Here is a 26,392-nt window from a genome sequence, read left to right as displayed (position 1 = left end):
CTATGAAAACCTATATGCTAACAAGCTGGGAAACCTAGGAGAAATGGACAACTTCCTAGAAAAATACAACCTTTCACGATTGACCCAGAAAGAAACAGAAAATCTAAACAGACCACTTACAAGCAACGAAATTGAAGCGGTAATCAAAAAACTACCAAAGAACAAAACCCTTGGGCCAGATGGATTTACCTTGGAATTTTATCAGACATACAGGGAAGACATAATACCCATTCTCCTTAGAGTTTTCCAAAAAATAGAGGAGGAGAGGATACTCCCAAACACATTCTATGAAGCTAACATCACCCTAATACCAAAACCAGGCAAAGACCCCACCAAAAAAGAAAACTACAGACCAATATCCCTGATGAACGTAGATGCAAAAATACTCAACAAAATATTAGCAAACCGAATTCAAAAATACATCAAAAGGATCATACACCATGACCAAGTGGGATTCATCCCAGGGATGCAAGGATGGTACAACATTCAAAAGTCCATCAACATCATCCACCACATCAACAAAAAGAAAGAGAAAAACCACATGATCATCTCCACAGATGCTGAAAAAGCATTTGACAAAGTTCAACATCCATTCATGATAAAAACTCTCAGCAAAATGGGAATAGAGGCCAAGTACCTCAACATAATAAAGGCCATATATGATAAACCCACAGCCAACATTATATTGAACAGCGAGAAGCTGAAAGCATTTCCTCTGAGATCGGGAACTAGACAGGGATGCCCACTCTCTCCACTGTTATTTAACATAGTACTGGAGGTCCTAGCCACGGCAATCAGACAAAACAAAGAAATACAAGGAATCCAGATTGGTAAAGAAGAAGTTAAACTGTCACTATTTGCAGATGACATGATACTGTACATAAAAAACCCTAAAGACTCCACCCCAAAACTACTAGAACTGATATCGGAATACAGCAAAGTTGCAGGATACAAAATCAACACACAGAAATCTGTGGCTTTCCTATACACTAACAATGAACCAACAGAAAGAGAAATCAGGGAAACAACTCCATTCACAACTGCATCAAAAAAAATAAAATACCTAGGAATAAACCTAACCAAGGAAGTGAAAGACTTATACTCTGAAAACTACAAGTCACTCTTAAGAGAAATTAAAGGGGACACTAACAGATGGAAACTCATCCCATGCTCGTGGCTAGGAAGAATTAAAATCGTTAAAATGGCCATCCTGCCCAAAGCAATATACAGATTTGATGCAATCCCTATGAAACTACCAGCAATATTCTTCAATGAACTGGAACAAATAATTCAAAAATTCATATGGAAGCACCAAAGACCCTGAATAGCCAAAGCAATCCTGAGAAAGAAGAATAAAGTAGGAGGGATCTCACTCCCCAACTTCAAGCTCTACTATAAAGCCATAGTAATCAAGACAATTTGGTACTGGCATAAGAGCAGAGCCACAGACCAATGGAACAGACTAGAGAATCCAGACATTAACCCAGACATATATGGTCAATTAATATTTGATAAAGGAGCCATGGACATACAATGGCGAAATGACAGTCTCTTCAACAGATGGTGCTGGCAAAACTGGACAGCTACATGTAGGAGAATGAAACTGGATCATTGTCTAACCCCATATACAAAAGTAAACTCAAAATGGATCAAAGACCTGAATGTAAGTCATGAAACCATTAAACTCTTGGAAGAAAACATAGGCAAAAACCTCTTAGACATAAACATGAGTGACCTCTTCTTGAACATATCTCCCCGGGCAAGGAAAACAACAGCAAAAATGAGTAAGTGGGACTATATTAAGCTGAAAAGCTTCTGTACAGCAAAAGACACCATCAATAGGACAAAAAGGAACCCTACAGTATGGGAGAATATATTTGAAAATGACACATCCAATAAAGGCTTGACGTCCAGAATACATAAAGAGCTCACACGCCTCAACAAACAAAAAACAAATAACCCAATTAAAAAATGGGCAGAGGAACTGAACAGACAGTTCTCCAAAAAAGAAATACAGATGGCCAACAGACACATGAAAAGATGCTCCACATCGCTAATTATCAGAGAAATGCAAATTAAAACTACAATGAGGTATCACCTCACACCAGTAAGGATGGCTGCCATCCAAAAGACAGAGAACAACAAATGTTGGCGAGGCTGTGGAGAAAGAGGAACCCTCCTACACTGCTGGTGGGAATGTAAGTTAGTTCAACCATTGTGGAAAGCAGTATGGAGGTACATCAAAATGCTCAAAACAGACTTACCATTTGACCCAGGAATTGCACTTCTAGGAATTTACCCTAAGAATGCAGCAATCAAGTATGAGAAAGATCAGTGCACCCCTATGTTTATCGCAGCACTATTTACAATAGCCAAGAATTGGAAGCAACCTAAATGTCCATCGATAGATGAATGGATGAAGAAGATGTGGTACATATACACAATGGAATACTACTCAGCCATAAGAAAAGGGCAAATCCAACCATTTGCAGCAACATGGATGGAGCTGGAGGGTATTATGCTCAGTGAAACAAGCCAAGCGGAGAAAGAGAAATACCAAATGATTTCACTTATCTGTGGAATGTAAAAACAAAGGAAAAACTGAAGGAACAAAACAGCAGCAGAATCACAGAACTCAAGAATGGACTAACAGGTACCAAAGGGAAAGGGACTGGGGAGGATGGGTGGGTAGGGAGGGATAAGGGGAGGGAGGAGTAGGGGGGTATTAAGATTAGCATGCATCGGGGGGTAGGAGAAAAGGGAGGGCTGTACAACACAGAGAAGGCAAGTAGGGATTCTACAATATTTTGCTATGCTGATGGACAGTGACTGTAAAGGGGTTTATAGGGGGGACCTGGTATAGGGGAGAGCCTAGTAAACATAATATTCGTCATGTAAGTGTAGATTAGTGATACCAAAAAAAAAAAAAAAAGGGCAGTTCCTGTGTGGTAACCTCCAATGAGTTCTACACAAGAGTATAAAGGGCATATAAAAGTGTAGGCAAAGGGTCTGTTTGTGTTTATACAGAGGATCAAAGCCTAATTGGGCTACCCCGAAAATGAACTAAGATACAATATGAAAAAGAACTTCCAACATCAGCACTCTCGGGAAGACTCATGCCAGAAGATGATCATCAAAAAACCCCAACAAAGATCCACACACTGCTACAGCTGTAGATGCACTCATCCCACCAGCTCCTGGACTTGCCATGGGAATGAGGAAGGAGATATCTAAGCTGGCCTGTGCATACAGTAAAACAACAAATTTGACTGGATCTATACTGTTGGAACTCAATCAAGAATTAGGAGAAGTGCAAATTGTAGCGCTCCAAAATCTTACAACTACAGACTATTTACTGTTAAAAGAACATAAGGGATGTGAACATTCCCCAGGAATGGGTTGTTTTAATTTGTCTGATTTCTCTCAGACTGTTCAAGTTCAGTTGGACAATATCCACCATGTCATAGATAAGTTTTCACAAATGCCTAAGGTGCCTAACTGGTTTTCTTGGTTTCACTGGAGATGGCTGGTAATTACAGATATGCTTTGGTTATGTAACTATACTCCTATTATGTTAATGTGTGTGCGCAATTTAAGTAGTAGCTTAAAACCTATTTATGCTGAAGTTACTCTACAAGAAGATATGTCAAAGAAATAATCAATCTTCCCATGTTTTCTGCCGCCTGCTACTTCTATAGCTTTTCTTCTTCCTTCCTAATTACAACCCTTAAATAGAATTCGTGCCTCATATCAAATTTACCGAGTATCATAATTCTTCCAAGTGGTAAAGATACCTCAAGACAAATGCTGGGCATAGAAGCTACAGGGCATAAATATGCAAAGAAATAAAAAGCTAACCATTTCAAACAATAAGGCTTCTCTCTCACTTACCAACTTTACATTTCCCTGTATGGCCCTGGAAGATGACTGGTTAGCCAGAGACGGGTAAGATTCCTCAAGGGAGGAACAACCTAAGACAGGCACAGTCGCAGGGGGGTCATCAGGTGAGAAATTGGGGATCAACAGAGGTGAGGCTTAGAACCTCTCCTCCCCGTTCTGAGAGAAATCTTCTGCATATGTGGATGTTTTATTGCTCTTGTCTAGCTTGGATTAACACATAGTCTACAGGCACACACCTGATCATCTACATTTGCTCTCTTATAACACTAAACTATGTTTTCTACCTTTATCTTGTATCTACCTACCACTTCAGCATTTTATTAAAAATAATAATAATAATAAAGAGAGAAATGTGGTATCCACATATAAATCAAGTATAAAAATCAAATGAGTATTCATATTTGAACTGACTGTTTATAGTTCATAATGCTTGAGCAAAACCGAAGGTTTCTGTGATGGCTGCCCTTGTACTGTTCACCAAGTAAGAACTTATTCACTATGTAAGAATTTGTTCTCCATGTAAGAACTTGTTTGTTATGCCTCAGAAGATTGGAGACTGACAAAAATTAGGCTTGGGGTGGATTAATGATTGTGCATTGAGCATTGACTCCCCTATACAGAATTTTATTGTTGTTAACAACCATTTGATCAATAAATATGAGAGATGCCCTCACAAAAAAAAAAAAAAAAAAAAAAAAGTACACACTTCCAATGGTAAAATAATAAGTAACCGGGATGTAATGAATATAGTCAAGATATTGTAACAGCTTGGTATGGTGATAGCTGGTACGTAGAATTGTCATGTATATAAATGTTGAATCACTATGTTGTACACCTGAAACTAATGTAATGCAATACTGTGTGTCAACTACCCTTCAATAAAAAAATAATTATCTACAAAGAAAAAAAAAAAAGTGAGTTCAGTGAACTGAACCCCCTTTCCACATTAGTGTGGTGGACTTATATGTGATACTTGGGGACAGCAGGAAATCCCAGGAGTATTGTAACAGAATAAAGTTCAGTTATTGTACAAACCACCCAAGAAAAACTTCACAGTATGGGTCATGTTCCTTTATTTAAAATTCAACAGAAAGTTAAGTTTCCCAATGAAATAATAATGAGGCCACTGGCTGTCTCCCACAAGATTCAGGCCAAGCCAGTTATATGAAGGCTAGCCCTAGAATTCTCATTCCCTCCTTCCCCATCTTCTGCAGCAGCAGAGGAACCACTCACTTGCTCACCAGAACACATGCCCAAGTATGTACGAAATGAGTTTGTGGGCCTGCAGTAATGGCAGGGGTGGGGTAGTGCAACATTTATTTTGCAACCAAAAGAGGGTGTTGAAGAACTCATTCTCTTCTGAACACAGGTAAATATTTATCTTAAGAATTCAAGGCAAAGGAAAGAGATCATTCTGATTATCATGAATTTTCAACCTTTATCATCACCTTCAAGGTTTTTCCATTACAAACCAGTATTTGCTTTATTACCCATTGTATCAAATTTACCTGTTCTCTTTAGTAAGGTACACAAAAAACTGAATGGACCTTAATTTAATTTACATCTGGCATTTAATTCCAATCCCATCTTGTTACAGCTATGAATCTGAGGACTGGAGACTCCCCAATTAAATAAAGAAAAAAAGAAAATCCATAATGCCATAGATAAGTATAAAAAGACCTTTAAATAAGGGGAACTCTTCCTTTGTACCCTGAGAGTTGGGATTTTTCCTACCTCTTATCCAGTCCATCAACAAATCCTATCTGCTATACATATATACCAAATCTGACAACTTATATTCCTTTTCTCTTTTTTCCCCAATATGTTTTATCTCAGTTATACATGCAAAGCTATGCATACTTAAGCTTTGCATAGCCAACTAGTCCTACAAGGTACATTGTGAGAAACAAGTTTCCTCCTCTTCTTCTCCTGCCAAATCCTGCTTTCCTGAGGCAACCACTCTTTTGATGCTTACCTCTTTATCTCTACATAGCATGCTTATGTGTGCTAACTGCCTGTTTTTTTAAGGGTTTTTTTGTGGTAAAGAACACGCAACATAGAATTTTCCATTTTAACCATTTCTAAGAGTACAGTTCTATGGCATTAGGTACAATAACATTGTTGTACAACCGTCATCACCATCTTCACAACTTCATCTTCCCCAACTGAAACTCTGTACCCATTAAACACTAACTCAACATCTTTTCTATTCCAACCCCTGAAATCATTCTTCTTCTTTCTGTATTTATGAATTTGACTACTTTGGGAACCTCATATAAATGGAATCCATATAATATCCTTTTGTGCAGCTTATTTTACTAGCATAGTATCTTCAAGATTTATGTTTTAGCACGTGTCAAAATACCCTTCTGTTTTAAGGCTGAAAGTGGACACTTGGGCTGCTTCTGCCTTTTGGCTACTGTGGGCTTTTTTTTAGATTTATGTATTAGTTATTGACTTTTCTCCATGGAGGATGAGAATCTAGGTTTCTTTCTCATATATAACATACCAGACCAGCACCACATATCTGCACACAGTATTCATTTGCTTATTCCTCCAATCAAACAATGAATCAATTAACTTTTAGCATCTGATTATTATAACTCCATAAATGCAATTCACAGACATGCCATGTAAGATACTATAATCATTTTTCCTTTCTTACACAACCTCTGTTTTCTGGATATAGTAATTATCTTATTTTTATGTTTGCTTACTTTTCTACATACTTAGTATTACTTTGCTCCAAGAATCTTAATATCCTCTCACTATGCACAAATATATCCAGTATTCTATCACTTTCATCTTTTTAGCAACGAATCTCCTAAATTTTCTAAAATGTTCCTGGCTTTGCAGTTGTACTTTCTGCCTGCTACTCAACTATCAACCACCTACCTCCCTTAACCATCACCTTAAAAACTCTATTTTCCTCTCTCCTCTATTAGACTATCTACATCCTGAATATCTTTTTTTTTTTTTTGGTTCACAGAAAGTAAATTTTTGAAATCTTCCATCACTGAAAACATCTTTATTCTACCCTCACACAGCATGGCATTGTGGCTAGATATGGAAATATGGATGGGTAATCATCTTCCCTTAGAACTTTAAAAACACTGCTCCATTTCAGTTTAGCTTCCAGTATCACTGTAGTTAAGTCCAAAATCATTTTGACTCTAAATTTTTATTATATATGACCTGTTTTTTATCTCTAGAGGTATTTAGGATGTTCTCTTTGTCCTCTGGCTTGTGAAATTTCAAAACATGTCATGATGTAAGTCTGTCTTCATCCCTTCTGTTGGGCACTTGGTATGTCTTTTAATCTGCAACTTCATATCTTTGAATTTGGGGAACTTTCCCCATTATTTCTATGACAAATTCCTTCCCTTCCTTTTCTCTGCTTTCTTTTTCTAGAATGCCTAGTATTCGAATGCTTGCTCTTCTGAACTGACCTCTTAATATTCTTACATCTATTCTATGCCCTGTGTTCCATTTCTTTTTCTTTTTACTCTGTTCTCTGATTTTCTCAACTTTACTTTGCAAATCCTCCTTTAAGTGGTTTCTGATACCATATTTTTAGTTTCTAAACATTCTTTGTGTTATCTGAAACACCCCTTTTATGTAGCATTCCGATTTGGCTTTTTACAGGTAACTTATTTTCTCTTATCTTTCTGATGCTATTGATGATTGTTTGCTTTGCATTTAAGGTTTTCCTCTTCTTGCACAGTCTCTGTCTTCTCCAAGTTGCTTCTTTATATGTGTTTGTTCTGACCTCCAGCTTTTATGATACAGGCTTTTCTCATATGTCTCATGATCCTTAGTTCTCTGCTCATATTTTAAATAGGGAAACTAAAAAGCTAATTGAAAGATATGTGCATGTCTATCAAGTCTAGTCAACTGTAGATTTCAAAGTGTTCTGACTTGCCCATTTTGTTGGGAACTACCCAATGGATATATCTTTAAGACATTTTTCTTAGGCTAATCATATTATTCAGAGTGTCTTCCAAATACACACCTGAAGGGTAAAAGCCTGGCTATTAAGCGTTAGATGCAGGTTGAATCTCAGTACTTAGTATATAAACTTTCACTGTTTTCAGTTTAGTAACCCTACCTTCAACTTGTGTCTATTGCCCTCTGGTCTGCTGGAGTTGGGATAGGGCAGTAAACTGGTGGGAAAAGCTAGGGAAGAAATCTGTTTGTCAAACTGCTTTTGACATAGACATTCAACCATCCCTTCTGTTAAATTTTACCCCCTTTCCCAAAGGAACCTGGTGCTCTAAGGGATGGGGGAGTTTCTATAAAACATGGGGATTCTAGAAATTGGGTTGTTCTCAGCTTTATCTACTACTGTTTTATGACTGAGTTTTCTGGGTATGCTAGGACAATTATCTCATATTTTTCTACTTTCCAGCTTCCAAAAAATATTGCTATCATCTATTCCCTGTATTCTTTATGTTTGGGAGCTGGTGCTTTTTAAAAATTCCTTTCGCTGTTGTTTTTAAGAGTTTAATGAGGGAGAAAATAAATGGTCCAGTCCACCATCTTTAAGTCAGTTTGATCATAGCACCTCCACAGTACTTTCAGAGAGGGTCAAAACCCATCCAAAGAGCAATTTTAGATATTTTCTTATACTTAAGAAAGTAACTGGAGACTAAGAACATATACCCTAGAACACACATATATATAAAAAAAAGATGGCTTTTCCTGAAAAAGATTAAGGTGTAGGTACATTAATCTAATTAAATACACAATTAATAGTCATTAATTGATTTATTAGCTGTTTATTAACTACCTACTATCACCAATGCTACTACTTACCATGCTATTAGGGTGCTAAAGATAAAAGTATAAAAACCATTACCTCTGTCATTACAGAGACTACAAACTGGTTGGGAGAGAAAGAAAGAAAGCAGCAATCACATTAACAGAATTCCCCACTGCTATGAGATGTCACCTTGAAGGGCCCTACTGGCTCTCCACCTTCCCCATCTTCATAGCTTAGCAACAAGCTGGTTCAGTAAGACTGAGCTGGTCATCTGAAGCATACTAGGTCTCCAGCCAATATACGTGGCATTGATATGAGAATCCCCCTTGCCAAGTTATTTCTCTGAGCAACAAGGATTCACCTAGTATATAGTAACTACATGTTCTCTGCCCTCCTTCCAACTTCCCTATAAATGATACAAGAGCAGGGGTCCCTCTCCAGAGGCAAGCCCCACTGTTTGCATAGGAAAGCCAAACCCATGAGATTCCTTCCACAGAATGACAGGAGGACAGTGTTCCCGTGCACTGTGCTGACCTTTCTGTCTACAAAGTTGCCTGAGGGAAAACTTACTTTACACCTGATATGTGATGGTAATATGTGTGTGAGTATGCCTCTTGCATGACACCACATTTACCACTTGTTAAATTCTAATATATATATTTGAGTCAATTTGTCTACTTATATTCTGTTCCACTCATCAATTTATTCTTATGATACTGCATTGTTTTTAATTAAGTATTATTGTACTTTAGTACAAGCCAAGGCTAAGTAAATAGAATATTCTCGAAAGAATTTAAAGTAACTGAAACATGTATGTATGTATTTTTGTAAGAGATGGTCTAGGTGTTGTACTGTTTTCTAGATTTTTCTAAGCAATGGTCTATTTCAGGATGAGCATACCACAAAGCCATGTTCACAAACCATATTGAGAATCCATATGCGAATTTTCTCTTCAAGTTTAATAGAAGGAAAATTTCTCCTTAGAAGCTGGTATGCTTTACTTAGTCAAGCAGGTAACTACTTATATATACACACATGTACATACACCATAGTCTCCTTTTTACCCTTAAAAACAGAAAGCTCACATATACACAATGGAATATTATTCAGCCATAAGAAGAAAACAAATCCTACTATGTGCAACAACACGGATGGACGTAGAGGGTATTATGCTCAGTGAGATAACCAGGCAGAGAAAGACAAGTCCCAAATGATTTCACTCATATGTGGAGTATAAGAACAAAGAAAGAACTGAAGGAACAAAACAGCAGCAGAATCACAGAACCCAAGAATGGACTAACAGTTACCAAAGGGAAAGGGACTGGGGAGGACGGGTGGGAAGGGAGGGATAAAGGGGGGGAAAAGAAAGGCGGCATTATGATCAGCATGTATAATGTTGGGGGAGGCACAGGGAGGGCTTTGCAACACAGAGAAGACAAGTAGTGATTCTACAGCATCTTACTACGCTGATGGACAGTGACTGTAATGGGGGTTGTCGGGGGGACTTGGTGAAGGGGAGAACCTAGTAAACATAATGTTCCTCATGTAACTGTAGATTAATGATACATACATACATACATACATACATAACATTTTTAAAAAAACAGAAAGCTCAAAACCAAACTGTAATACTGTCCTCAAATTAGATTTAAGGAATAACTTGTCTTTCTTCTCTGACTCCAATTCAATCCAGTAAAGGGATATTGATCTTTTAAACTTAATGGTCATGTAATATATATATATGTACTTTTCAACAGAAATCAGGTTCAAAATATCTTGAAAGTATATATTAATAGAAATAATTTTTTAAGGCAAGGACAAAAAATTGTTTAAAAATTAGATCTAATTCAAGGTTGAATATTGCCACAGGGAATTTAATTCTAGGGATTTAAAAAATAAGTATTTAAGAGGAGGCGGAGCCAACATGGCGGCGTGAGTAGGACAGTGGGAATCTCCTCCCAAAAACATATATACTTTTGAAAATACAACAAACACAACTAGCCCTAAAAGAGAGACCAGAAGACGCAGGACAGTGGCCAGACTGCAGCTACACCAGCGAGAACCCAGCGCCTCGCGAAGGGGGTAAGATACAAGCCCCGGCCCTGCGGGACGCGAGCGCCCCTCCCCCCAGCTCCCGGCGGGAGAACAATAGGCAGAGCGGGAGGGAGACGGAGCCCAGGACTGCCGAACACCCAGCCCCAGCCATCCGGGCCAGAGCGCAGACACAGTATATGCCCAGGGGGCCCTGGATACTGGGAGAACAGGGGGTAGACCTCAGAGCGGGTGCTGAAGCTGATGCCCCTGTGACAAAGAAAAGCGGGGGCTTTTTTGAAAGTCTTAAAGGGACAGGGACTTAACAGCTTGACGGAAACAACCCAGGTCACAGTACAGCAGCTGGAAATTACAGGGAAAACCGGGTGCACTAACCCCCTGGGCAACAGCTCTGAGACCCCTCACGGAGGCAAACAGTCAAGCAGCCCCCCCATCCATCACCCCACCGGGCGCTGCGAAAGCAGAGAAGCAGCCTGAGACAAATTCCGCCCACAGAAAGGGAAATTTCTCCCTTCCGGCCAGGCAAGACACAAAGACCCACTCTACACGCAATTACCCAACACAAGCCACTAGGGGTCGCAGTTGCCCCAGTAAAGAAAGGCCAGTAGTAAGTGAAAATTTTGGCCCTCCCAGCTGACAGTCAATAGCACCTGTCAACATGAAAAGGCAAAAAAATATGATTCAGACAAGACTAACCCAGACAGCTTCGGCATCTGCTACATCTTCCCCTGAGAAGGAATCTGGGGAGATAGATTTAGCCAGTCTACCTGAAAAAGAATTCAAAACAAAAGTCATAACCATGCTGATGGACTTGCAGAGAAATATGCAAGAACTAAGGAAGGAGAATTCAGAAATAAAACAAGCTCTGGAAGGACTTCAAAACAGAATGGACGAGATGCAAGAGACCATTAATGGACTAGAAAACAGAGAACAGGAACGCAGAGAAGCTGATGCAGAGAGAGATAAAAGGATCTCCAGGAATGAAAGAATTTTAAGAGAGCTGAGTGATCAATATAAAAGAAATAATTTAAGAATCATAGGCATTCCAGAAGAAGTAGAGAGAGAAAAGGGGATAGAAAATGTCTTTGAAGAAATAATTGCTGAAAATTTCCCCAAACTAGGGGAAGAAATGGCCTCTCAGACCACAGAGGTACACAGAACTCCCATGACAAGGGATCCAAGGAGGGCAACACCAAGACACATAATAATTAAAATGGCAAAGATCAAAGACAAGGACAAAGTATTACAAGCAGCCAGAGAGAAAAAAAAGGTTACCTACAAAGGAAAACCCATCAGGCTATCATCAGACTTCTCAACAGAAACCCTACAGGCCAGAAGAGAATGGCATGATATACTTAATGCAATGAAACAGAAGGGCCTCGAACCAAGACTACTGTATCCAGCACGAATATCATTTAAATATGAAGGAGGGATTAAACAATTCCCAGACAAGCAAAAGTTGAGGGAATTTGCCTCCCACAAACCACCTCTACAGGGCATCCTACAGGGACTGCTCTAGATGGGAGCACTCCTAAAAAGAGCACACAACAAAACACCCAACATATGAAGAAGGGAGGAGGAGGAATAAGAAGGGAGAGAAATAAAGAATCATCAGATTGTGTTTATAATAGCTCAACAAGCGAGTTAAGTTAGACAGTAAGACAGTAAAGAAGCTAACCCTAAACCTTTGGTAACCACAAACTTAAAGCCTGCAATGGCAATAAATTCATACCTTTCAATAATCACCCTAAATGTAAATGGACTGAATGCACCAATCAAAAGACACAGAGTAATAGAATGGATAAAAAAGCAAGATCCATCCATATGCTGCTTACAAGAGACTCACCTCAAACCCAAAGACGCGCACAGACTTAAAGTCAAGGGATGGAAAAAGATATTTCAAGCAAACAACAGAGAGAAGAAAGCAGGTGTTGCAATTCTGGTATCAGACAAAACAGACTTCAAAATAAAGAAAGTAACAAAAGACAAAGAAGGACATTACATAATGATAAAGGGCTCAGTCCATCAAGAGGATATAACCATTATAAATATATATGCACCCAATACAGGAGCACCAACATACCTGAAACAAATATTAACAGAACTAAAGGAGGAAATAGAATGCAATGCATTCATTCTAGGAGACTTCAACACACCACTCACTCCAAAGGACAGATCCACCAGACAGAAAATAAGTAAGGACACAGAGGCACTGAACAACACACTAGAACAGATGGACCTAATAGACATCTACAGAACTCTACATCCAAAAGCAACAGGATACACGTTCTTCTCAAGTGCACATGGAACATTCTCCAGAATAGACCACATACTAGGACACAAAAAGAGCCTCAGTAAATTCCAAAAGATTGAAATCCTACCAACCAACTTTTCAGACCACAAAGGCATTAAACTAGAAATAAACTGTTCAAAGAAAGCAAAAAGGCTCACAAACACATGGAGGCTAAACAACACGCTCCTAAATAATCAATGGATCAATGACCAAATCAAAATGGAGATCCAGCAATATATGGAAACAAATGACAACAACAACACTAAGCCCCAACTTCTGTGGGACGCAGCAAAAGCAGTCTTAAGAGGAAAGTATATAGCACTCCAAGCATATTTAAAAAAGGAAGAGCAATCCCAAATGAACGGTCTAATGTCACAACTATCAAAATTGGAAAAAGAAGAACAAATGAGGCCTAAGGTCAGCAGAAGGAGGGACATAATAAAGATCAGAGAAGAAATAAATAAAATTGAGAAGAATAAAACAATAGCAAAAATCAATGAAACCAAGAGCTGGTTCTTCGAGAAAATAAACAAAATAGATAAGCCTCTAGCCAGACTTATTAAGAGGAAAAGAGAGTCAACACAAATCAACAGTATCAGAAATGAGAAAGGAAAAATCACAACAGATCCCGCAGAAATACAAAGAATTATTAGAGACTACTATGAAAACCTATATGCTAACAAGCTGGGAAACCTAGGAGAAATGGACAACTTCCTAGAAAAATACAACCTTCCAAGACTGACCCAAAAAGAAACAGAAAATCTAAACAGACCAATTACCAGCAACGAAATTGAAGCGGTAATCAAAAAACTACCAAAGAACAAAACCCCCGGGCCAGATGGATTTACCTCGGAATTTTATCAGACATACAGGGAAGACATAATACCCATTCTCCTTAAAGTTTTCCAAGAAATAGAAGAGGAGGGGATACTCCCAAACTCATTCTATGAAGCTAACATCACCCTAATACCAAAACCAGGCAAAGACACCACCAAAAAAGAAAACTATAGACCAATATCCCTGATGAACGTAGACGCAAAAATACTCAACAAAATTTTAGCAAACCGAATTCAAAAATACATCAAAACCATCGTACACCATGACCAAGTGGGATTCATCCCAGGGATGCAAGGATGGCACAACATTCGAAAGTCCATCAATATCATCCACCACATCAACAAAAAGAAAGACAAAAACCACATGATCATCTCCATAGATGCTGAAAAAGCATTTGACAAAGTTCAACATCCATTCATGATAAAAACTCTCAGCAAAATGGGAATAGAGGGCAAGTACCTCAACATAATAAAGGCCATCTATGAAAAACCCACAGCCAACATTATATTGAATAGCGAGAAGCTGAAAGCATTTCCGCTGAGATCGGGAACTAGACAGGGATGCCCACTCTCCCCACTGTTATTTAACATTGTACTAGAGGTCCTAGCCACGGCAATCAGACAAAACAAAAAAATACAAGGAATCCAGATTGGCAAAGAAGAAGTCAAACTGTCACTATTTGCAGATGACATGATACTGTACATAAAAAACCCTAAAGACTCCACCCCAGAACTACTAGAACTGATATCGGAATACAGCAAAGTTGCAGGATACAAAATCAACACACAGAAATCTGTGGCTTTCCTATATACCAACAATGAACCAACAGAAAGAGAAATCAGGAAAACAACTCCATTCACAATTGCATCAAAAAAAATAAAATACCTAGGAATAAACCTAACCAAAGAAGTGAAAGACTTATATTCTGAAAACTACAAGTCACTCTTAAAAGAAATTAAAGGGGACACTAACAGATGGAAACGCATCCCATGCTCATGGCTAGGAAGAATTAATATCGTCAAAATGGCCATCCTGCCCAAAGCAATATACAGATTTGATGCAATCCCTATGAAACTACCAGCAACATTCTTCAATGAACTGGATCAAATAATTCAAAAATTCATATGGAACCACCAAAGACCCCGAATAGCCAAAGCAATCCTGAGAAAGAAGAATAAAGTAGGGGGGATCTCACTCCCCAACTTCAAGCTCTATTATAAAGCCATAGTAATCAAGACAATTTGGTACTGGCACAAGAACAGAGCCACAGACCAATGGAACAGACTAGAGAATCCAGACATTAACTCAGACATATATGGTCAATTAATATTTGATAAAGGAGCCATGGACATACAATGGCGAAATGACAGTCTCTTCAACAGATGGTGCTGGCAAAACTGGACAGCTACATGTAGGAGAATGAAACTGGACCATCGTCTAACCCCATATACAAAAGTAAACTCAAAATGGATCAAAGACCTGAATGTAAGTCATGAAACCATTAAACTCTTGGAAGAAAACATAGGCACAAACCTCTTAGACATAAACATGAGTGACCTCTTCTTGAACATATCTCCCCGGGCAAGGAAAACAACAGCAAAAATGAACAAGTGGGACTATATTAAGCTGAAAAGCTTCTGTACAGCAAAAGACACCATCAATAGAACAAAAAGAAACCCTACAGTATGGGAGAATATCTTTGAAAATGACACATCCGATAAAGGCTTGACGTCCAGAATATATAAAGAGCTCACACGCCTCAACAAACAAAAAACAAATAACCCAATTAAAAAATGGGCAAAGGAACTGAACAGACGGTTCTCCAAAAAAGAAATACAGATGGCCAACAGACACATGAAAAGATGCTCCACATCGCTAATTATCAGAGAAATGCAAATTAAAACTACAATGAGGTATCACCTCACACCAGTAAGGATGGCTGCCATCCAAAAGACAAACAACAACAAATGTTGGCGAGGCTGTGGAGAAAGGGGAACCCTCCTACACTGCTGGTGGGAATGTAAACTTGTTCAACCATTGTGGAAAGCAGTATGGAGGTACATCAAAATGCTCAAAACAGACTTACCATTTGACCCAGGAATTGCACTCCTAGGAATTTACCCTAAGAATGCAGCAATCAAGTATGAGAAAGATCAGTGCACCCCTATGTTTATCGCAGCACTATTTACAATAGCCAAGAATTGGAAGCAACCTAAATGTCCATCGATAGATGAATGGATAAAGAAGATGTGGTACATATACACAATGGAATACTACTCAGCCATAAGAAAAGGGCAAATCCAACCATTTGCAGCAACATGGATGGAGCTGGAGGGTATTTTGCTCAGTGAAACAAGCCAAGCAGAGAAAGAGAAATACCAAATGATTTCACTCATCTGTGGAATATAAGAACAAAGGAAAAACTGAAGGAACAAAACAGCAGCAGAATCACAGAACTCAAGAATGGACTAACAGGTACCAAAGGGAAAGGGACTGGGGAGGATGGGTGGGTAGGGAGGGATAAGGGGGGGAGAAGTAGGGGGGTATTAAGATTAGCATCCATAGCGGGGTGGGAGAAAGGGGAGGGCTGTACAACACAGAGAAGACAAGTAGTGATTCTACAACAGGTTGCTACGCTGATGGACAGTGACTGTAAAGGAGTATATAGGGGGGACCTGGTATAGGGGAGAGCCTAGTAAACAAAGTATTCGTAAGTATTCGTCATGTAAGTGTAGATTAATGATTAAAAAAAAAAAAATGCAGTTCCTATGTGGTGACCTCTAATGAGTTCTACACAATAATATAGGGGACATATAGAAGTGTGGGCGAGGGGTCTGTTTGTGTTTATACAGAGGATCAAGGCCTAATTTGGCTACCCCGAAAATGAACTAAGAAACGATATGAAAGAGAACTTCCAACATCAGCACTCTCGGGAAGACTCATGCCAGAAGATGATCATCAAAAAACCCCAACAAAGATCCACGCACTGCTACAGCTGTAGATGCACTCATCCCACCAGCTCCTGGACTTGCCATGGGAATGAAGGAGATATCTAGGCTGGCCTGTGCATACAGTAAAACAACAAATTTGACTGGATCTATACTGTTGGAACTCAACCAAGAATTGGGAGAGGTGCAAATTGTAGCGCTCCAAAATCTTACAACTACAGACTATTTACTGTTAAAAGAACATATGGGATGTGAACAGTGCCCAGGAATGGGTTGTTTTAATTTGTCTGATTTTTCTCAAACTGTTCAAATTCAGTTGGATAATGACCATCATATCATTGATAAGTTTTCACAAATGCCTGGGGTGCCTAACTGGTTTTCTTGGTTTCACTGGAGATGGCTGGTAATTGCAGGTATGCTTTGGTTATGTAACTATACTCCTATTATGTTAATGTGTGTGCGCAGTTTGAGTAGTGGCTTAAAATATATACATGCTGGAGTTACTCTACAGGAAGATGTGTCAAGGAAATGGTCAGTCTTCCCATGTTTTCTCCCGCCTGCTACTTCTGTAGCTTTTCTTCTTCCTTCCTAATTACAACGAATTCTTAAATAGAGTTCGTGCCTCATATCGAATTTACCGAGTATCATGGCTCCTCCAAGTGGTAAAGATACCTCAGGACAAATGCTGGGCATAGAAGCCACAGGGCATAAATATGCAAAGAAATAAAAAGCTAACCATTTCAAACAATGAGGCTTCTCTCTCACTTACCAACTTAACATTTCCCTGTGTGGCCCCGGAAGATGACTGGTTGGCCAGAGACGGGTAAGATTCCTCAAGGGAGGAACAGCCTAGGACAGGCACGGTCGCTGGGGGGTCATCAGGTGGGAGATTGGGGATCAACGGAGGTGAGGCTTAGAACCTCACCCCCCCTGTACTGAGAGAAATCTTCTGTATATGTGGATGTTTTGTTGCCCTTGTCTAGCTTGGATTAACACATAGTCTACAGGCACACACCTGATCATCTACATTTGCTCTCTTACAACACTAAACTATGTTTTCTACCTTTATGTTGTATCTACCTACCACTTCAGCATCTTATTAAAAATAATAAAGAGAGAAATGTGGTATCCACATATAAATCAAGTATAAAAATCAAATGTGTATTCATATTTGAACTGACTGTTTATAGTTCATAATGCATGAGCAAAACCAAAAGTTTCTGTGATGACTGCCCTTGTACTGTTCACCATGTAACTTATTCACTATGTAAGAATTTGTTCTCCATGTAAGAACTTGTTCGTTATGCTTCGGAAGATTGGAGACTGACGAAAATTAGGCTTGGGGTGGATTAATGATTGTGCATTGAGCATTGACTCCCCTATACAGAATTTTATTGTTGTTAACAACCATTTGATCAATAAAAATGAGAGATGCCCTAACAACAACAACCAAGAAAAAGTACACACTTCCAATTGTAAAATAAATAAGCAACCGGGATGTAATGTATAGCATAAGGAATATAGTCAAAATATTGTAACAACTTGGTATGGTGATAGCTGGTACTTAGAATTATCATGTATATAAATGTTGAATCACTGTGTTGTACACCTGAAACTAATGTAATGTAATACTGTGTGTCAACTACCCTTCAATAAAAAATAATTATCTAAAAAAAAAAAAAAAAAAAAAAAAATAAGTATTTAAGTACCTCAAGTTTAACCCCTTATTATCTTCTTCACATTCTTAGAGCCTATTCACACTTACTATTCACCTAGAATAGTCGTTTTTTTTTAATTTAACATTTATTATATGCCTGAGGCTGAGCTAAGTACTTGATTTCCCTAAATGTTTTCACACCTTTGAAAAGAAAATTAAAAATTCCAACTTTATAGAGTTGTAAAGATTAAACGTGATGTTTGGTAATTTGCTCATTGTCATATAGCTAGCAAATGGCAAATCCAGGAGTCTAATCCAAACTCCAATGTCTATTCTGTTAACTATCATACTACTTAACAATAAACTAAATTCTTACTATCCTTTTCAGATTCTTTCTGAAATTGTACTCTATCGTAAACTATTCTGATAGCTGCAGACTTCAAGAATCTCTATAAAATAGCTCTCACATTCCCCCACCTTATCCCCAGGCCTTCTATACTATCAAAGTACAAGGAGCAAAAAGTAGTACAAATACATTAATACCAAAATTAAAAAGAAAAGAGAATATAAAGTAAACCCGTGAACACCTCAAATGAGCACAACTTTTTTGACTCCAAAGGCCATATTCTGTGGAAGTTTTGCATAGCATCCAACACAAAACAGAATATCACTTTTACTTGACAGTCATTGCATGGCCTGTGTGAACTCAGTTGATAGTACTGTGCCAGACCTAAATCAAAACATGTTCTACACAATAAATGAAAGAGGATGTTTTGCTCTAGTCAATACTTAACCTAAGAAAGTCAAGGGTTGAAAGGACCATGGTAACAACTCATCTCACCAAGGGTCAGTTTCTTTAAAATCAGTTACTAAAGGAAGAATGCCTGGGAGCCTTTAATTTCTTTTATGGGCAACCAGTTCCTTTTCTAAGTATCAGTTGTATAACCCACACAATTTGCTAAAGCTAAGTTAGAATTTTAAAAGTAAATAAATCCTTCCCTTTGTTACAGGGCCTCACATAGAAATCAACCTAACTGAGAATGTTTACATTAGAAATGTTATTTAGCCCCACAAAGCCTAAGGCAAACTAATCAAAATAAGAAATAGAGAACTTCCCTCCTGCACAAATCAATTCCATAACAAATGAATTACAGATATCAATTTCAAAAGGAAAACTAGAAAACAGTAGACAATTAACAAAAAGCTTCTTTTAGACATTTTTTATAAAGTCACTTCAAGCTAAAAATGACAATTCCAAAATAAGATATGCACAGTACTTTGGAAGCATTCTGCAAGATCAACATAGAATATGGAATAGGATAAAAGGGAGTTTTTCTACCTGTTTTTAAAGATGGCTCTATTTCCCACAGCAGAACCCACGGCTGTGTTCACTAAATGCTTTCAATCAAATACCACGTTAAAAAAATATATATGAGAACATGAAAGATTTTTTTGAAAATAAAAACAAGATGGCTTAACTTACAGAAATAAACAGTAGAATGGACAACTTTGAAAATTCCTCCTCAAGTTTTGCTGAATAATTGAACTATCCTAGTTTCCATACTTGTACATTTTCTTACTTTGCTGCAGCTTCCCAGGTATACTGGAAGACAGGTGAGAGACTGAGAAACTTTTAAGTTGACACCATTTTAAACCAGACCATACCATTTCTTCCTACATTTAAAGGCAAAACAAAAATGTACAATTTAGTAAAGAGCAATTTCTATTCAAGACCAAAATACTAGAGTGTATTAAGTTTTTATTGCTGTGCAACAAATTACTACAAACTTAGTGGCTTAAAAATCACCCAGTTATTATCTTAGTTTTCAAGGGTCAGGAGTTTGAGTATTTTTGATGGGTCTGCTCAGGGTCTCACCATGATGAAGTCATGGTGTCAGGGCCATGGTCTCATCTTGAGCTCACAGTTCTCTTCTAAGTTCATTCACGTTGTACACAGAATTCAGTTCCTTGTGGTTAAAGGACTCAGATCCCCATTTTCCTGCTGGCTATCAGTCAAGGACAGCTCTCAGTAACTGGAGGTTGCCTACAGTTCCCTGCCACCTAGCCCTCTCCAAAACATGGCAGTTGTTTCTTTGAGACCAACAGTAAAGTATCTGCTGCAGCTTTGAATCTTTCTAATTTCTATATCTGACTTCCAGACTTTCTTTTAAAGTTAACCTGATTAGATCAGGCCACACACTCAAGGCAAGGAGATTTTACAGTATGAACACACTAGAGGGCAGGAATCCTGGGGGCCATCTTAGAATTCTTCCTACTACAAGCAATCAGAGCAAAGAGGTTCCTACTGATGAAGCTTTATCCAGAAACAATATAACACTCTGAACACAGAGGAATGGATAAACTACATATCTTTCAGATCACCCTCAAAAACAGAAATGTATTCTTTTGATAAAATTGGACATCAGACAGTTTGAGATTATAAGCTCAGATAAAAGTTCAGAGCTTAAATTGTTCCTTAAAGCTTAAATAGGGCGGAGCCCTTCTGGCAGTTTGTTTTGGCTGGTATATCCCAAAGAGATGCCAATTTACCAATTACTCCATTATTTCACTGGAGCAAAGACAGGGCCCACCCACAGATCAACGCAACAACTCAGGTATGGTGGGTGGAAGAAGAAAAACGGAGATGTCCACCAAGAAAAAGCACAATCACCTATATCATTTCTAGATGAGCCCAGACCAACTATCAATATTAACTAAGACTTTCAAATCTGTTTTCTCATTTGATTCTAAAGAAGTCTACTTAGAATTGTTTTTAAAAGGCAAGAAAAAAATCTTAAAACCAAACCATGGTTGCTGAACTAAAAATAGTAATGATGATAAGGTTCTGAATAGCAGAATTGACAATGCTAAAAATATTAGAAGACAGACATATGGAGGGCGGAATATCAAAAAGACGATATTGGAAAGAAAAAAGGCAACAGACATTATAGATATGTATTTTTCTAAACTGTATAATAGCAGGTTGTAGCAGAGACTAGCTCGCTATTCACCAAGCCTACTTCCTCTTCCTCCTGGTTAAAAAGATAGACTGTATTTCCAGCTTGCAGTGTCTGAGTTATGGCCAGCGTCATGTTGGCAGCTATACGTATCACTTATGAGACCGTCCAGGAATTACTTCCGCATAAGCCCTCCGCCAATTGTAACATTAAAAACCACATGTTGAAGTGACTGAACCACAAGTTGGAAGAGTCCTGGACCCCTTGGTGGTCACTTGAAAAAGAGCTACCCCACCAGGAACATTCATTTTGGACTCTGCATGGGCAAAAATAAGACTTCTACGGTGAGACTTTGTAGCTTAGCTATTATAACTGGCAGCATTATTTAAGGAGAATAGAAAGTGGTATTGGAAGAATGGTGTTGCTGTAACAACAACAAAAAAGACTAAAATAAATGGCACTGGTTTAAGGTCAGGTGGTCAGCAACAAGAATATATACTTAACAAGTCAAAAGCCTGGAGAGCCCTGTAATACTGTGGCAAAATAACTGGTAAAACTGGAACCTGTAATAAGTAAGAAGGCACACCACATGCCTAGTGGGCCTGAAGCATGTAAATATGTGAGTAGAGAGTCAGAGTTACAGCACATATTATTGGCATTTACTTTCTGCTTTTAGCAAGGTATTACATAAAAGAGATGAGCACAGAAAAGAATTTGCTGATTTGCAAACTGAAATTATAGGGAGTAGAAAAAGTCCAGAAATTTGGGCCTCAGGAGGTTAGCAAACCACACACAAAAAGATCCCAAACAGTAAGAGAAAGGAATGGTAAAGGTTTGAGCAATAAGGTCTAAAAACTTCTAGTTGAATAAAGCGAGTCAATCCTTAGGCAAAAATTCAGATTCAGGTATGGTTTTCCTACCCATTATTTCATGTAACCTCAGAGTAGGGCCACTGAAGTAGGAAAGAGGCACAAGACAAGGGCAATGTTCCCCCAACTCCACTACTGCCCCAAACGGGAAAAGAAAAAAATCATTCCTGAAAATTATATTTAGAAAAGAGCATTGGGTAAGCGTCCACATAGAACCTACTGGAAACAAACATATCAAGAGGCCTACTAAATTTTGAGGTAACTATAATGCAAAAAAACTACAAAACTGGACTAAATAAACCTTTGATTGTTCAGAGCCTTAAAACAACCTGTGGGCCCCTAAACTTACAGAAGGCAGGCAGTGAAATGTGTATAGAGAAATAGATGTGGCTATAAGTATAAATGTAGAAGTAGATAGACAGACAGATATCTATATCGAGAAAGAGATTTTCTAAGGAAGGTATATTACCCAGAATGCACTTCAGAAGCATACACAGCAAAAAAAAAAAAAAAAAAAAAAAAAAAAAAAAGCAGCCAGGAGCCCCAGAGAACAATGGGCAATGGAGTTTTTTCTGAAGAGTCAACATCTAAGCAGGGAGGTTCCCCCACAACCAAGGGCACAAGGATTTCTCAGGGACGGCCCAGAGCGATTACAAGATTTGCTATGAAGCAGGAAAGACGGCGCTTCTCCCGTTCTTCCCTTTTCTAAATGGAGGTTTTATTCTAAATAGGAGTTCTTTCTAAATGGAAGCTTCCTCATTGTACATTGGGGATGGGAGAGGACACAGGTGCAGATAACTTGTCATCTTAGTACCTGGTCACCAGCCCGTGAAGAGACACCTCTGGATCTGATGGACAGTGTCGGGCATCCCTAGACTGGAAGACAACGAACTAGACTTTGAGGTGGATGTAGTGACTAGATGGGATCATTGGGCTGCGCTCCACAGGGGAGGGGCAAGTGTGTTTTATGTATGGGAGGAAGAGTGAAAGACATTTTGATGACCAAAAAGGTAGACAGTGCCAGAGACTGGTTACTCTTCACTAAACCTGTGCCCTTCGCCTCCTAGGGATAAAGCAAAATTATATTTCCCAGCCTCCCTTTCAGGTCAGTATGGCCTTATAATTAAGTTCTGGCCAATGAAATGTGAGTGGAAGTAATAATGCGTTATGTCCATGCCTAGCTCTTAAAAACCTTCCCACATGCAATACTCTTTGGTCTTTCCCCTTCTGTAGCCATCTTCAGAACCATATTAAAATTGTCAGGGCCACATAATGGAAAGAGTCCCTTAAATCACCATCGTGAAGAAACATCATTCTGGACTTGACGCAAGAATAAACCATCTCCTCTCCCTCTTTTTCCAACACCCATGAATTCAAACAAATATTTCTTGAACACCTACCATTACAAAATATGTGATAGTTTCTCTCCCTCCTACTTTCCTTACTTGTTAGGTAATACAGAAGATTCAAAAACGTGTAAGATACCTTTATTCAAGAATCTTATATATAACATAGCACAGGATAAAAATACATGCAAAAAGAGCTATACCTGAGATGCAAATTTGTATAGGAAGAATGAAGGTTATTGGTTAATTAAAAGTCCTGATTTCACAAAAGGCATCTTCATCATTTCTTTATATGACAAAAATGTAGCAAACAGCTAATAGTTTACACAGATTGAGTGTCATTCTAGACAAATTCACCTCAATCTATCCTCAAATCTCAAAAATAGGAACTGACCTTTATAAGCTGTCTGAACTTGAGCAAGTTACTTCATGTTATGGGCCTTAATTTCTTCAGGTAATTAAGGGGTGAGACCAGATAATCTCACATTAAATGAAGTAATATTCTTCATTGACTCTTCTTTGACCAAAAGGAAGTAAAATTAATCTCTCAAGCAAAGCCCTAGAAAAACAACTTTAAAAAAGGAAGCCTCCACAGAGGATTTGTACTTAGCTCTCTTTTATTTTGGAAGTTTAGGATAAATTCATCAACCACAGTAAAGACATGTCTTATAAAATACCTTCATTCCTAAACTCAAAACATACGCTCAGCAGCACAAAGGTATATTTTCAATGATTAATTTTGTTTCTTTACCACTGAAAAAAAATAACATAATTCTTTCCATCAGGCTTATCATCAACTAGTTTTAAACTTTCCACTTTGTAAAGTATAACACTGACACAATTTAAAAGAAAGGGAAAAGACTATCCATATTCTTTTAGGAAAGGGATTCCCAACAGGCAGATCTGTTTGGCAGAACCAAATAGACATCTAAAAGATGACCAAGGATAGCTGAGACCCAAAATACGGCCTACTCCCTTCTTCCCCAAAGACAGAACTACAAATCGCTTATTCAATAACACAGTTGTCTACAGAACCAAACAACACTTTCCACAAGCAACTGAATCTTCTATTTACTGCTGTAGGCTACAATATTATATTGCATACTGAGAAATTTTAATAAAATCAATGTGACTTAAATTTCAAAAAAGCAAGTAGTACTGCAAGTCACTACTGCCTTTATTCATAATGACAAAAGAAATCCGGACATTCAGTATGATTTCATTACTTAGAGATGAAGATACTGAAAGGAAAAAAATCCAAATACTTTTAACACATTTGTTAACTTGTAAGCTGTAAATAAATGCCTTTCGGGGATCATAAGTCACAGCATTTCCCAATATGCCTTTTTTCGTTGATACCCATTGATGTCAGAAATGACAATTACAGAAATAAGTACTCACATATAACATGACATCTTGCTTACACAGTAAATAATCAACCAAAGGTACCTGCAGCATAATTTAGCTCATAAAGTAGAAACAGACCTTTTAAAAATCTTGGACTTCAAATCATATCCAAAGCCAAGGAAAGTATTCAAGAAATTTAAAAAACCTCTTCAAAGCCCCAAAATAAACCATCACAATCAATATTTACTGAACATTCACAGAGCAAAACAACATACTAATAAATAATGCATTGTTCTGCTGAGAAAATAAAACATTTTTGAGTCATGTGTTCCCATAAAGATGAAGGACTTCCCTAAAATGATAAGAAACAATTCAGATACTTAGCAAAAAGAAACCTATGCTTAACAGAATACTTGCAAAGTCAGTGGTCACCTATTATAAACCCAAGACCTACTTGCTTCATGGCAGTCTCTCCAATTTTGTCTGAATGTTTGCGAATACTCTCCAGAAAGTCTTTGAGATCAGACATAGAAACATCCTTAATTTCTTCTCGAAGCTTCGGGATGTTGTCCACCATCACCTTGCAGAATCGGTAGTGGCTTACTTGAGGCAGATAGGTATGCTCTAGATGTTCCAGAGTTTTCAGTGCTGGATAATGCCTATAAAAGGAATTATATCACCTTTAGCTCAACTCAGCCTCCTTTACAGCCACAGATATATTCTTCAGGTAAAATTTCTTGCCTGAATTAGTTTTAACTGTACATTAAGACAAATCCAGTATTATATTTCAATAAAAACATCAATGGGAAAATATCAAATTATTAAAAATTAATATAGGCATTAAAGGACTTGATTATAATCAAAAAGACTTTATCCCAAGAATACAGTAAACAGAAAATCTATCAATGAAATTCATTACACAAAGAATAAGAGGATACAAAATGATCATCATATCAATGCCAAAAAAAATCAGTCATACTATAAAATAAAGTAACCACAGCTAAACTTCCAACTATGGCACAGTAAGAGCTTAGCAAATCTTCTACCCAAAAAACAAATGTTAACTAGACAAAACTGTCCCAAAAAAACATTTCAGAGCTCTGGAAACTGACCAAAGGAGAACAACAAATTGAGAAGTGTTTATTCACAAAAACTGCAGAACAGTGGAACTCTGTGGTGTTCTTGCCTGGGGCTACCTCCATCACCCACTTCATTTCCATTCCTTCCCAGCCCCCTACCCCCTACCCCCAGTCACTGGTCATGGCTTGTCATGAAAACCAGCAGCCTCCCTGCCATTAGGAGCTGACATGATTTGGAGTGGTGCTGTTAGGAAAAGAAGCAAACTCAGCAAAAAAATAAATCAAAATAAAATAGGGAAAACCTCCAGCTCTACTTATTGGCCTACAGTTAGTCTGCATTGGGAC

General features: G+C 38.1%; 1 protein-coding gene across 5 annotated transcripts in view; it reads right to left on the bottom strand.

Annotated features, from left to right (window-relative positions):
* The window catches only part of EXOC6B (exocyst complex component 6B), a 649,953-nt gene that overhangs the window by 504,972 nt on the left and 118,589 nt on the right, over positions 1 to 26,392 (bottom strand). For all 5 annotated transcript variants that reach the window (XM_036908371.2, XM_057497096.1, XM_057497097.1 and 2 more), the window contains one exon: positions 25,423 to 25,627. In XM_036908371.2, coding sequence (XP_036764266.2) covers positions 25,423 to 25,627 — 205 coding nt within the window. The remainder of the gene's footprint in view (positions 1 to 25,422; positions 25,628 to 26,392) is intronic.

The sequence above is a fragment of the Manis pentadactyla genome, chromosome 2, assembly GCF_030020395.1.
Source record: "Manis pentadactyla isolate mManPen7 chromosome 2, mManPen7.hap1, whole genome shotgun sequence".
Classification (NCBI taxonomy): domain Eukaryota; kingdom Metazoa; phylum Chordata; class Mammalia; order Pholidota; family Manidae; genus Manis; species Manis pentadactyla.
The sequence above is the reverse complement of the archived record's forward strand: the minus strand, read 5'-3'. Positions and strand labels throughout refer to the sequence as shown.